This window comes from Prunus mume, linkage group LG8 (assembly GCF_029339155.1).
Source record: "Prunus mume cultivar Tortuosa linkage group LG8, ASM2933915v1, whole genome shotgun sequence".
Classification (NCBI taxonomy): domain Eukaryota; kingdom Viridiplantae; phylum Streptophyta; class Magnoliopsida; order Rosales; family Rosaceae; genus Prunus; species Prunus mume.
Window position 1 is genome coordinate 8,360,323 of NC_142705.1, and position 13,400 is coordinate 8,373,722.

At 37.7% G+C, this 13,400-nt stretch overlaps 2 protein-coding genes across 2 annotated transcripts; one reads left to right on the forward strand and one right to left on the reverse strand.

Annotated features, from left to right (window-relative positions):
* The first annotated feature begins 5,114 nt into the window (after positions 1 to 5,114).
* On the forward strand, positions 5,115 to 6,719 carry LOC103339975 (uncharacterized). The gene is made up of 2 exons (XM_089043510.1): positions 5,115 to 5,224; positions 5,422 to 6,719. Exon 2 carries the CDS (start codon positions 5,451 to 5,453, stop codon positions 6,465 to 6,467), a length of 1,017 nt encoding a protein of 338 aa, XP_088899636.1. The 5' UTR covers positions 5,115 to 5,224; positions 5,422 to 5,450; the 3' UTR covers positions 6,468 to 6,719.
* Positions 6,720 to 8,509: 1,790 nt separating this feature from the next.
* LOC103339974 (L-ascorbate oxidase homolog) lies at positions 8,510 to 11,611 on the reverse strand. Its single transcript, XM_008243336.2, has 9 exons — positions 11,451 to 11,611; positions 11,148 to 11,335; positions 10,949 to 11,058; positions 10,576 to 10,846; positions 10,240 to 10,339; positions 9,803 to 10,148; positions 9,292 to 9,657; positions 9,100 to 9,178; positions 8,510 to 8,984 (listed from the first exon to the last, which is right to left on the reverse strand). Exons 2-9 carry the CDS (start codon positions 11,292 to 11,294, stop codon positions 8,790 to 8,792), a joined length of 1,614 nt encoding a protein of 537 aa, XP_008241558.1. The 5' UTR covers positions 11,295 to 11,335; positions 11,451 to 11,611; the 3' UTR covers positions 8,510 to 8,789.
* Between the last annotated feature and the right edge of the window lie 1,789 nt (positions 11,612 to 13,400).

The following is a 13,400-nucleotide window of genomic DNA, read 5'->3' on the forward strand; positions in this document are numbered from 1 at the left end:
ATCATTGAAAGTAATCTTCCTTGGCACAAGGATCTCCTCACAACAACATTATGTGTACACTTTATTCATATTATAATATATATAATTATCATGTCACGTGATGTTACGATTTATAATTTAGAGGGGGGATAAAACAGATGAGAAGAGAGATTACGTACTAGAGAGTTTGCCTGCCTACCTATCTGCTCCGATCACAAACTCCTGTACACAGAAAACCAATCCGAGCCTTGGTAAGAGAAAGAATAAGGATTTGGGACCCTGGTCGAGGACCTGGCGGTATGCAATGAAGTATGCATCTATAGGGATCCAATTATCCTATAGGGCTGTATCTCACTGTCAGTGACAAATTCTCTCCGTTTGTCTACCTCTAAGCTAATTATCACTCATACTGTTATAAGTTCCTCTGCTAACTAGCTATATCCAATGAGCACCAGGCCACATGCATGCAAAAGCTTTGCCAAGCGACATGATCTATGCAACTTCTGCACCAAGGATTTTGTCCATTCTAGCTTTTGTCAGATTTGAAACCCTAGCTACCTACTTTGCTAGCCTCCCTCGGGTTTTGCTGAGCATACATATATGACCTATATATTTCATTTCATTTTGGTTGCATTTCAATGGTGGTGGAGCCCATAGGGGAATGTTAGGATTAAGAACCATCCATTTTTCTCCTTTCAATGAATTTCGTGTCAACCTTTTCTCAGTAGGAGTAGGCCTAAGCTAGAATTCTATGATATGAGTATCCTTGCGAATTGCAAAATGTTGTTTGGATTCAACAGCATGGAAAGAGAGAGATGTGTGAGGATCCCAAGAGAGTTTGCAAAGGGACAACCCTAATGACAAGCTATTCTTTAAGTGACGTTGTGTTAGATTGTGAATAATCCAAAGAGAAATATTTCTGTGTGTTGTACGAATTTGGGCCATCAATGGCCCTAGGGTATACATAGGAAGAGGTTGAATTATAAAGTCGAGTGCAATCCAGTTGCAATGCATCGGGCCCCTCTATATGACCAAAGAATATTTGAAGTTTCTGTTTGTAAGAATAATGTATAAGTTGTTAAAATATGTGATATGATAGTCAAAATGATCAATAATTTATATTTATGTTCATACGATATTCAACATGATCAATAGTTCAGATTTATAGTCAAACTTATATCATCGCTTAAGTTGATAAGAAATGAGGTTTCTCCTAAATAAATTACATGACTAAGAATCCAAGTATTTCGTTGGCAAACATCGATCATTAACTTGGACTTATTTGGGTTGGATTTTACTCTTTTTTTTCTTTCTATGTGTTGCATAACAAACATCAATAACTTATTAAGTACTGTATACCTATATCCTTTATATTATGGTTTTATGAACGCAAAGGAAATGAGAGAGAGAGAGAGAGAGAGAGAGAGAGAGAGAGAGAGAGAATTATTGACCACTTTAATGAAAAGAAAAGTGGAGGAAAGGTGAGGAGCCCTAGAAAAGCTGTATTGCCGCATAAGGAGAGGACACAGTAGTCTATTTAGAATGTGGAATTTTATCACATCCCATATTCCCATCTCCCCATATGCATATTCTCATGTCGTATCCACTCCCTACACTACACTACTCACAAATTCTCATAATTGTCCGGACACTAATACAACATAATTAGGTTCTGTACTATTCTTGAAATATATGAAAGCATGTGATTTCATCTTTGATGAAGAAATTTAAATTCATAACATTACATTGTATCGTATATTTATTATTGACAATTATAATTATTTAGTATAAAGTCGAGTAATTATATTAATCATCGATACTCGTATTTGACCTATCAAATAATATAACTTAAAAGTGAATCATCATAACTTAAATTTAGAATTCTCAATTTCATATTCATCTCTTAAAATGTCAAATTCATCACTTATCATAAAATACATACATATTTGATGATTTCATCATGCTTGTTTGTTGGTTGTCTAAATTTTACATGGATATGGTCCATATAATTTATTATAATTGTAATAATAATGATAATCATATTAATAATTAAACATGGGTTTAGATTTAAGAAAATTAGAGAAAACACAGAGAGAGAGAGAGAGAGAGAGCAATAGAGTGCCCGAGGATCGAGGAAGGACTGCCCCCCCACTCAAGCCACAGCCAGCATTGACGGCGACCTTGATTACCTGCCCCTTCTGCCCGCGCTGCCCACCCATGTGTATCAAAATCCTATAATCTCCTGTCGTTTTCTGCTGCCCGACCCTTCACAGATAAAAGCATGTCGGTCTGGTCTCGTCTCAAGTCTCGCGCTCCGGACGGCACGCGCGGTCAGGTACGTACGTACACAGTACTACAACATCACCATCCATTCACCAATAATTTCCATGATTTGTTTTCTTTTTCTTTTTTACTTCCCAAAAAAAATTTAAAACTCAAAATAAAAAACGAAAGAAAAAGGAGGCAAGGAGGAGCTGTCTATTTTCATGTTGATCAACCCACTACTGGCAAAACCCAGCATGATTCATGGGACCCTTTTTTTCTTTTTTTTGCTTTCCTTTTTCATTCACATTTCCTTTTTATATGTATACATGTATTCATGAATTAAGAACCAAAATAAGCTCCTTTTGATTCAACCCAGCAAGCAAGCCCTAGATCATTTGGGTTTTCAGTGAGTGCCTTGGTCAAAGTTGAAAGCTGAGCAGGTTCTGGCTCTGATGTGCATTTCACTTTACTTTCCTATGCACACCCTCCCCTTTGCTAACTCCATCTTCAATTTATTTGGCACTACAGTCATTAATAGGGACTTATGGGTTTCCCAATATTTGTACATCTTTTTCTTCACCTGAGAGAATGTGAAGTGAAATGCGTTTTATATTTGAAAGTTAGAAAACCTTGTGTTAATTGTAAGGAATTGTACTATTTCTCCTATTGTCAGTTGATTATAGGAGGGAACCTCAATTTTCATTTGCGCTACAGTCTTGAATTAGCTGTAATGTTGTTTTTTCTTTATTGAATTTTTCTCTTTTTTTAAGGCCAAGTTTTAAAGAAACCATATTTGTGGCTCCTCCTTTGTTTTTTTTTGGTAATTAAGTTGTTGACGAAGAACTTTATGTCATACAAATGAAATTATAGTTTAAAATGAACCTAGTATGGGGTTGTATTAGTTTAATCTGTGGTGGGAATGGGCCTACCCTCTAACTAATCCATTTCAATTGCTTTATGGAGTCAATTACAATTGATTTAGTGTAGATTTGTAAATAATTATTTATTTAAGAGTGGGAATTTCCAAGATATCCGTAATTACACATTAGCCTCTCTAATATATTATATCTTAAGCGATAAGATTAGTCTTCATAATCAACAATCTTCAAGTCAAGATGGTGATTGACAAATGGTTCCGATAATTTGAGACATGTAGACCCCCACCCAACCCCATTTTAATTCACATCTTATATTCCTTCCAGATTTTCAAGCAATCTGCAAACATGGATCAAAAAGTAATTTGCATTCAAACCACAAGTTCTTAGAAGGTAGCTCTCGTTCACACAATCATGTAATTTACTGTGGGTCGTTGCCACGCAGAGTTAGAGCATGATTGGTCCAAATAAACTTGATTAGCAGTGATTGAATGGGCAGCTAACCGATAAGGGTTCCATCAACTTTGATTAATTATTTCCAATTTGTCTTATGCAGCATGTAATTAGGTAGCACAGTTTTTAAATTCACGCCCAAGCATACATGACCAAGGTCAAAGCTCTACTTTTTAAGCTTTTGGGACATTTCATACTTATTTTCCTAACCATTTATAATGTGAACCAGTTGATTATCTGATTAAGTATTTGGTCAAGAATTAATCTCTAAAAATTCCATGAGTATGTTTCAAGATCATAGGTGAGCTATTTGTGATAGCGATTCACAGATACGTATTGATGTAAATCTCACAACGAGCTGCACATAAATCCATGATTCAGAACCGTCGACTCACGCATAAACAGTATAAGTTTGTCAAACTAATACCAACAAAACTCATGTGATCGAGTATGAACTGACTGCATTGATGGAAAGGAACAATGATGAATGTTTCAAACGCAGATGATGAAATGTGCTCATGTGGATGCGGTACTTGATATCAGACAACAAACCACACGTTTGAATAATTAGTTTAATTAGGTTTAAAATTACTCAATGTGTACTGTGTTGAACTTGAACACAATGGCATTGGCTAGGCCAGCTCTTTGGTGTGGTGGTGGTGTGCGTGGCCATGGGTGGTGGTGGTGTGGGGAAGGCAAAATTGAAGCCATAAGTTTCGGGCAGTGGCTTTATAGTTGGTGTAGGGCCATTGGCTTTACACGTAGTTCCATGTGATTAGCCCACTCCATGAACTTGTAATGATGGTTCTCGAACAGCATCTTCAGGAAGAAAACACAAAAGACCCCCCCACACAACAAAGATTATTCTTTTAGAAAACTTGATTGCTGTTATCATTATATATTCTCTTCTGCACTCCCCACTTCCATTAATATAATAAAATTTGGTCTCATTTTATAATCCCAATAGCCAAGCAAATCGCTTCTAATTGATACAATCCAAAAGCTCTTGCACTAAGCCCCCTCCCCCACATCCTCGAAAAGATTGAGAAAAAAACACATATTAGCTAGTGTGAATAATTAATTGTTCCTTATAAATTTGGCTGGGAAAGAGCTGCATGGAGAATACACAAGAAGGTGATTTTAAGCTGACTGTTATTGGAATCATTAGGGAAATAATGCAGTCTTGTCAAAATTATATTTTCTCATAGAACAAAAACTCGGTTGATCAGGTTTCCAGTGGAAAAGAGCATTGACTTGCAAATCAGAGGTTTTAAGTTCGAATTCTATAGCATCATATAATTGTGTGTGTGTGTGTGTGAAATCTTCCTCCCCTGTAATTTATAGTTTGTACTAAAAAAAAGACTTTGGTAATCAAAGGAGGTAGGATGGACAGGGAATTTGAGAAAATATCATTTACTTCCCTCCAAAAACCACCCACAACTGAATTCCAAATCCACAAAAATACAGCTTTATTGGAATCATTGTGTTGTTTAATTAGCTATATATACTAAAGTTGTGATATATACTTTCTTCCACATGCATTAGACCTATATATATATTAAAGCTCCCACTACCAATCCCCCTCCATTCTTTAACACCCCAAGAATATTTGGCCAACAAAGTCCCCTACAACTTAAGTCTTAAGTCACAAGGCAAGCCTTTTATTTGAATATCAAAGTTCCAACTCAATATATATCCTCTTACATAAATAGTAGCTAGATCACACATACACTTAAATACACAACAAAAACCACTTTCTCACATCTCTTTTGCTTTCTCTCCACTAACTACTCCTCAAAAAAGATTTCATCTTTATTTGCTTTTTCTCTTTGTTTTTGGATTGTTGTAGATCTACAAAGAAGAGATCAGAAATTTAAGATGATCCAAGAACTGTTTGGCGGTGCAGGCCTTAGTAACATAGCAGGAGGAGGAGAAAGGAAATTAATCTCCATTCATGGTGGTACAACTTCTTCTCCTTCTCTTTCTCCTTCACAATCTCCTTCTTCTTCCACAACTACTACCACCACCGCGACCGCCACGACGACGACGACTACAGGTGAGAACTTGAGATGCCCGAGATGCGATTCTTCCAACACCAAATTCTGCTACTACAACAACTACAACCTTACTCAGCCCCGTCACTTCTGCAAGACCTGCCGCCGCTACTGGACAAAAGGAGGAGCCCTCCGGAATGTCCCAATTGGCGGTGGCTGCAGAAAAAACAAGAGTGCCACCGTGTCAACGACTCCCATAGGCAAGGCCGCCTCGGGGAAGTTGAAAATGGTGGCATCGGAAATTGGAAGGTCAGGATTCAGCGGGGGGTTCGAAAACGATGTCCAAGCAAGCCCAATACTATGGGGCTCCCCTCAGAATTCTCATTTACTAGCCCTACTAAGAGCCAGTCATCAAAATCAAAACCCTAACCCTAACCCTAATCCTATATGCAATTCTGTAAATGTGAAGGAAGAGGGGGCTATGAATATGATTGGATCCCACATGATGACCACTGAGCCAGCAATGAGCACTGCTCGAACTCTGGGGTTGGATCCAGTGTGCCAGGCTCCTTCACTTGGTCTGTGCAGCTCTTTCTGGAGAAACAACAACCAAAATCAACAACCTCCACACCACAACCAACAAAACGGCTTCCCAGTTGGTCATGAGGTGCAAAGCAATATTGGAATTCAAGAACTGTTTCAGAGGCTAAGATCATCGTCGTCGTCATCAGGAGGTTATTATTCTGATCATTTAAATAATGTGGTGATGTCATCTTCTTCTTCTACATCCTCCATTTTGGATTCAACTCCGGCTGTTGGTGGCGGCGAAATGGGCTACTGGAACCCGGCATTTACCACCTGGTCATCAGATCTTCCCACAACCAACGGTGCATATCATTAAGCCTTTTGTTAAGGGGATTTTTAACTTTGTGTTAGCTAGCTAGGTTTTTTTTTTTTTTTTTCTTTTTTTTTTTTTTTTTTTCTTTTTTAAATTTTGGTTATGTTTGTGTGGGTTGTGATATTATGATAGCTTTAGCATCAGTAGCTAATAGCTATCCTTCTCTTTCTTCTCTATCTGCATGTGTGTTTTAAGGTGTAAAGGATATGAGGGTGTACCAATTAAGGACCAAGAAATTAAATTAAACGTTTGTTATTTGTTAGTGTTAATTTCTTGATGTTATCACATTATTATTTGGCATAAAATAAGAGGGGTTATGCTTAGATCCCTTAGAAAAGTGTAATTCAGCAGTTTAATTATCTTAGTCAAGGGTAATGTAACAAATTTTGGGTTCCCCCTATATAGCTAGCTACAATTAATTATATTTCCTAAAGATCTAAATAAATTTATCTATGCAAGAAAATATCTGGAATAGTTGATTGGATCAATTGAGAGAGAGAGAGAGAGAGAGAGAGAGAGAGAGAGAGAATTAAACACATACAGCTTCTTGGTTGACTAAACAAGTTTAGTTAATTGAGAGTCTATTTGGATTATATTAATTGATTAAGTGAAGTGAAGGTGAGGGTGGTAGTGTACAATACTGTTGGGGTGGTGGAAGGCACATGAAGATTCAGGGGTTGTGTTTGGTTACGAGAAAGTGAAGAATGAAGTGTAAAAAAAGCAGCCTTTGGAAAGAGTTTCCCTTTTATGCAGCGATTTGATTCTTATTACAGTCGGCCGTCAGAGGATTCCTTCTATACTTGCAGCCTTTGTAAAATCTGGTGTCTGCTCTCTGCTCTAATTGCCTGCTTCTCTGGAACTTGCTCATACTAAACTTATTTATGCCCTTTGGGTGCTCAAACATCAAAAGGGCACCATCTCTCTCTCTCTCTCTCTCTGGTATGTTCATAATTCTTTTTGTGTGAGCATGCATCTTTTTGAAGCTTAAAGTTTGCATGTATCAGAACTCTTAAGGAAATAGAGGGGGAAAAAGAAAGAAAAGTAAGAAGAGCAAAATTTGGATAATATTCTGGCTAGGCCTATGGGGCATGTTTTTAGTATTTATCCAATATATATAGAACTTCAATTGAGGAAAAATAAACTATAAGAACTCGAGTTTTGACCCATAAGGATATATCATATGGTTAGCTACTTGATGAGTCAAGGCGCTTGACAAGACCATGATTGTATGATTGTATTGTGGCTGCACAATGCACATGCTGTGTGCGCTACCAGACTATGCTGGTTATGCTCCTATGGTCCCTGATTGGGACCCTAATCAGGATGGGCCTGCTTGCTTTCTAGAGTTGTTAAACCTGGACCTTCATTGCCCTCTTATAGAAAGGCATATAACTAAGTCTTTGTAAAGCCAAGTTGGGGTCCAGGTTTATCAAGAACAAGGACAGAGAGAGAGAGAGGGAAAGAGAGAAACTGCAATTTCGTGATAGAAAAAGTTCACGAATATGAGTAACTAAGAGATACCAATTGTCAAAAAAGGTTTGCAGCTCAAGTGGTTAAGAACATTCGAATTTCTCCCCTATTGTCGCTTGTATCCAAAAACGAAAAATGAAAAGAGGGTACCATTTGTCTGCCCAAATTTCAATTTTGTTACCGTAATTTTCTTGGTAGTTTGAATTCTCTGTATTTTGAATTCAAACAACTGTGGAGGGAAATGTGGAGCTCTGCTCACTGGGCACCATTAGGCCGCTCTTAGAGGGGAATCTGCTCTTTTTGCTGATGTTAATTAATTAGATGGTTCTCTTTTCGCTTGATAATTTCCCACTTGATTGCTTATTTCACAATGAAAAATCTTGAAGACATTTCTGACTGAGCAACTAAAAAGGAACATAAGATGAGTTTTTGGGTCAATGCAGCTTGAGCTTGTGGTAGAACTCTAAAATGAGTTTTTGGGTCAAAATCATGTCGGCATGTTCAAAGTCCTAAATGTGTGACAAACTTTCTAATGAGACTAATTGAAGCCAATCTTCTGAGCAGCATTGTTGGACTTATTGTATAGAAATGAACGTGTCCCATGGGAAGCACAACATATGATATTAGACATGAACATGTAAGAGAAATTAATCCTTTTTGGGACTGTGGCAGTAAGAAATCTAACACAATGACACTTTAAAACATCTTATTTCCCTCACCCTTAACTTGTTTCCCCATTCTTTTTTCGACAGTCACACCCTCGTAACTGAAACTTAAGAACTACCCAATTTTAAGAAAGAAAAAAAATGAAAGAACATACAGAGTTACATGATTAAAGAGTAAATAATTTGTCTATCAGTGCTTGGCCTTGCCGCAAAGCAACGCGTTCAGAGGCATATCGGTCTCAGTGAAAAGGCTGTGTTCGTTGTTCCAAACTCTGACATACAATTGCTGTCCCAAATACCTCCTAGACCAGATTGCAGACCTCAAATTCCACATACCCTTGTTGTCCAAAGACACTAATACAGCACTCCATCCAGTTGGATATACCTGTCAATTTTGCACACCATGTAACATTTCAGTAATGATTAACGCAGGATTAAATCTCCGAAACTCTGCATAAATCGGATGATTATATCAGTACAAGTTGCTAAGTTTCAATTACCTGAACTGTGTGTCTTGATACAGCATCTACCAAATTGTAGCGTCTCCTCATATCTGGTGTCCAGTTACCAGAGCCATATCTGAATATTTGAAGTCCAACAAAAAGTATAAGGCAAATTATCAAAACAAGATAAGGTTTGAGCAATATTATGTCGTCGTTGTACACATTATAATGGTACATAGAGAGGCCTACCCAACAACATAGAAACTGTATCCATCAAGATGCCAAGATTGGAGAGTGGGCTCGGTGTTCTGGAAGACAATTTCCACGAAGTCATGAAGGGTGGTTCCTACAACAGAGGCGCCAAATACTGCAGGGCCTGGAGTAGGTGTGTCCTTGATTGTGCCCAAGTTGAAGACACCGGGGATGTTAAGCCAATCGGCGAGTTTTAATGGGGTTTCTGGATCAACATAGGAGATCTTATTTACAGCATATCGAAGCTTGCCACCGATCTTAGCAGCAGTGTTGGCCAAAACTAGTCTCCTGACAATTGGAATAGTTCCATAATGGAATGACCCCTGTGGGTTAGGCCGGGCTGCATTTGCTGTCAGATTCAATCTTCACGCACAAGAAAATAAAAACAGTTAGTTAGATGACTAGCAAATCATTAATCAAATACTGCTAGACAATGTCACATCATTTGGTATGTATGTATGCTTCTGAAAAAGGGCAACCGAAAAGATCCCAAGAAAATTATAGCTACCTGATTGTCCTGGCTTGCTTCATAGACCAGTGAATGTGATAGGTTGGACCAATTGGCAATGGTCCTGAAGCAGGGGTGTTAGAACCAGCATAACGGAGATATCCAGTGGTTGCGAGGATTGGCTTTGTGAATCGGGAAGAGGCAATGATGAAATAGTCCTTGAGTGAACCGTGCAAGGTGACCAAAACAGCTACAGATTGGCCTGGATGAACGTCAAGTGATTCATAGACCTCTTGCAAGGTATGAGCTCCTTCAACTTCAACAAGTGTCATTGTATGGCCCTGAATTCTAAAGTTAATTGAAGTTGCTATGCCAACATTTGAAACCCTGAACTTGTAGGTCTTTCCTGAAAGAATCCAACAAAACTTTGATTACAAAATCTTCAAATCTAATATTTATGGCATACAAACACTTTTGAGGAGGGCTAATATGGTTACCTTTTTCGCCAGTGAAGATGGCGGATTTATGATGCCCATTGATAAGAAGACCATCAGGAAGAGGAAGAGTCTTGCCAGAGTCCAAGGTTTGCTGCAATACCTGAAAACATAAGAGCATCCATCAGTAATCAGATCATTCTTCTTGATATAAACTTCTTCCTATTGTTCCATTTATGAACAACATGTTATGTTAATAGCCTGTAAATCTAGACCACTCCAACAACATAACATGTCATACTGTATAGTTCCTTGCTTCTTACAACATCCAAGCTCAAAAACAAAAAAAATTGAAGTAAAAGAAAATGTGAAATGATCCATGATCTAAGAGTTACATACCTTGTGGCTGTTCTTGTACCAATCACTAACAAGCAGGGTAAATTCTCCAGCGGGAATTGGATATGGGACTGCTATCACAGACCTCTGTGCAATATTGAAACCCCCAAAACCACCAACAGCCCTGTGCAGTTTGGTTGAAGGGAAGTAGTTGAAGGTTCCAATCTGATCTTTGGCTTGAAACTTGTATGTCCAGTTTGTGTTTGGAGGAATTGGGCAATTTGTTCCCAGCACTCCATCTTGCCAGGTGGTCTTTCGCTGTTTGATCCCGTTCCTGATTTTCACACAGAGCAGAAAATTAGTCCCATGAGGAGGAGCAAGCATCACAGAAGTTTTAAAATTTACAACCATAACAACTACCAGCAAAAATTATCACCATGTAATGAGGAAAGGCTCATCCAACTTGTTAATGACATTAACGATTATGTTGTCATTGGTCACGGCTTCTATTGTTGGGCCAGGAAATTGACCATTGATAAGGATACCCTGCATAAATTAACCAGAACTTTTAAATTAATTAAGCACAAGAATACATAACAGAATTGGATGATAAATAAAAGGGTCAAAAGCCAAACCTTTTGAGGGATGCCCAATGGAGAAACAAGTCCATATGTAACTGTCCATGTATAATACAAATATGGGTCTTCTGCATTAATGATGCAGAAAGCACTCAAGCTAACCAATATTCCCACCAAAAAATGCAAGAAAATGGTTGGCCTCATTGTATCAGCTTCTATATATTAATCCTTCAAGTTTCAGATTTCTGCACAAATTAAAGAACATGTCCGCACAAAAACTAATTAGTACCGAATACTGATTGGCGAAAGCAAGACAATCATAGTTGCGAAGTACATAGTTAGAAAGATGAACGTGCATACGTATTGAATTGTTGCCAATCTCCCCAAAGAGCAGAGGAAGATTGAAGTGCAAGTGTGTAGCCGTATGGTTGAGCTGTGCAAGTTAAACAGATGGAGGGGCTTATATAAATGGGCAAGGAAAGGAAGCAGCCATGAAGAGCTTCGGGGGGCAATGCCAGCGTGGATATTCGGATGTGCGCGAAGACCGATGGGAAAAATCGAAGCTCATTTGCGGCGCACTTCATGCTCAAGCAGTCAGGTACCTGCATATGCTACTCATTCACAACTCATGATATTGGCTCACACATTATTGATGATTAATTATTATTTTTTCACACATTTGTATGTACACATAGTGTATAGAGTGCTTATACGCCTATGCTGCTATGCATGTTAGAGCTAATTAAGTGGAGTGGCTTATTAATTAGATTTAGTTTCTTGATGTTGCAAAAACCGACCAATGAATGAATGCTATTTTCTTTGTTTTAATATTTTTTAGTGATGGAAATGTATTGTGTACGTGAGGCTTGGTGTTGGTGGGTGGACTTTGGACGTCGGTGGCCGCGGTGGCGGGAAGGAGAGAAGAGATCAAAGAGGCAGAAAGCAAGCGGGAGCTGCGCAGCTTAGAACGGATCTATATTCATTGCAATTAATATATGATAAAGTTTTTTTTTTTTTGGTATTAATTAATTTTAATCTTCAAATTTCTTGACTGGTCTTTGAGGAGTTGAATTAAATGGGGGTTTTAGATCTCTCGCAACCTCACATGACGAAAACAAGCAGAAAAGCGAAGACAATGGAAGGGCAGAGTGGTCAATTTCCAGCATGTCCTCTGTTTCTTCATCGTGTTTCAAGTCCCTGGCCTCTTCTTTCCCGCCCTGTTGGGCGTTTGAGTATTGACAGTTGAAGGGTGCAAGTTGGGCTTCTTCAGTCTCAACAAGCCAACACACTTTGCTAGCTAGCTACTTGCAACTTTAGACCCTTTTCTTTTCATTTTAATGGGGAGTGATTCACGTTCATGATCTATACTAATGGTGTATCACATCACTAAAGAGTAACTATGAGTACCAACTACAATTTTAACTTTTTAATACTGATACATACACATGATAATTGCTTATTGATGTAAATAAATAAAACATATCGTGAGTTTATACATAAGCAAAATGAGATATTACCATATCAGTTAGGATTTAAAAATTTAGGATATGAGTTTATAATTAGAGAGTATAAGGATGTCGTTATTTTCCTTACATTAAGGACAGTCTATTTATAGGTTCTAAACCAATACTCGAACCTGTTCAACTTTAATGTTCTCTTTCAAGGATTATTCATGCAAAAGATCAGTTAAATTGGAAATTGTTTAGCTATCCAAGTATTCATATTTTTGTTTCACTTTTATCTAGCAAACTACATTTTTTGCGTATTTTAGATGACCAAACAAGTTTTAATATGGATGGTTTTGTGTGTGTAGAAATAAAACTTGAATTGATGACCTAAAACATAGACAATTGCAATTGTTGAAATACGTTGTTGTGTAGCCCTTAGAAGGATGTGTGGATATTTCGTACAAATAAATGCACCTTAACATAACCGTATAACTTAGTGTCCTAAAGTTATTATAACTAGAAGTGAAGTGAACTAACCTAACATGTGTGAGTTCATAGATGCATAGTCAATTTAAGGGAGAAGGGTGCAGAATATAGAGACTACTGGTCCGAGTGAACCTACATCTTACCCTATGAGACATGGTATAGACTAGTGTATTGATCAAAATTATGTTTCAAACGTACAACAATAGAAGTCAATGGAAGAAAATATGTTACATTGATAATTTAGGACATTGAGAAGTCAATTTTTATGACATTATTGGTTGTATTTTAAGTCAATTTTTATGACATACTTGGTAGATTTAGAATGCTACACTAAACAATTAAACATCTATTTTTGACAATTAGACTGTGTTTATAA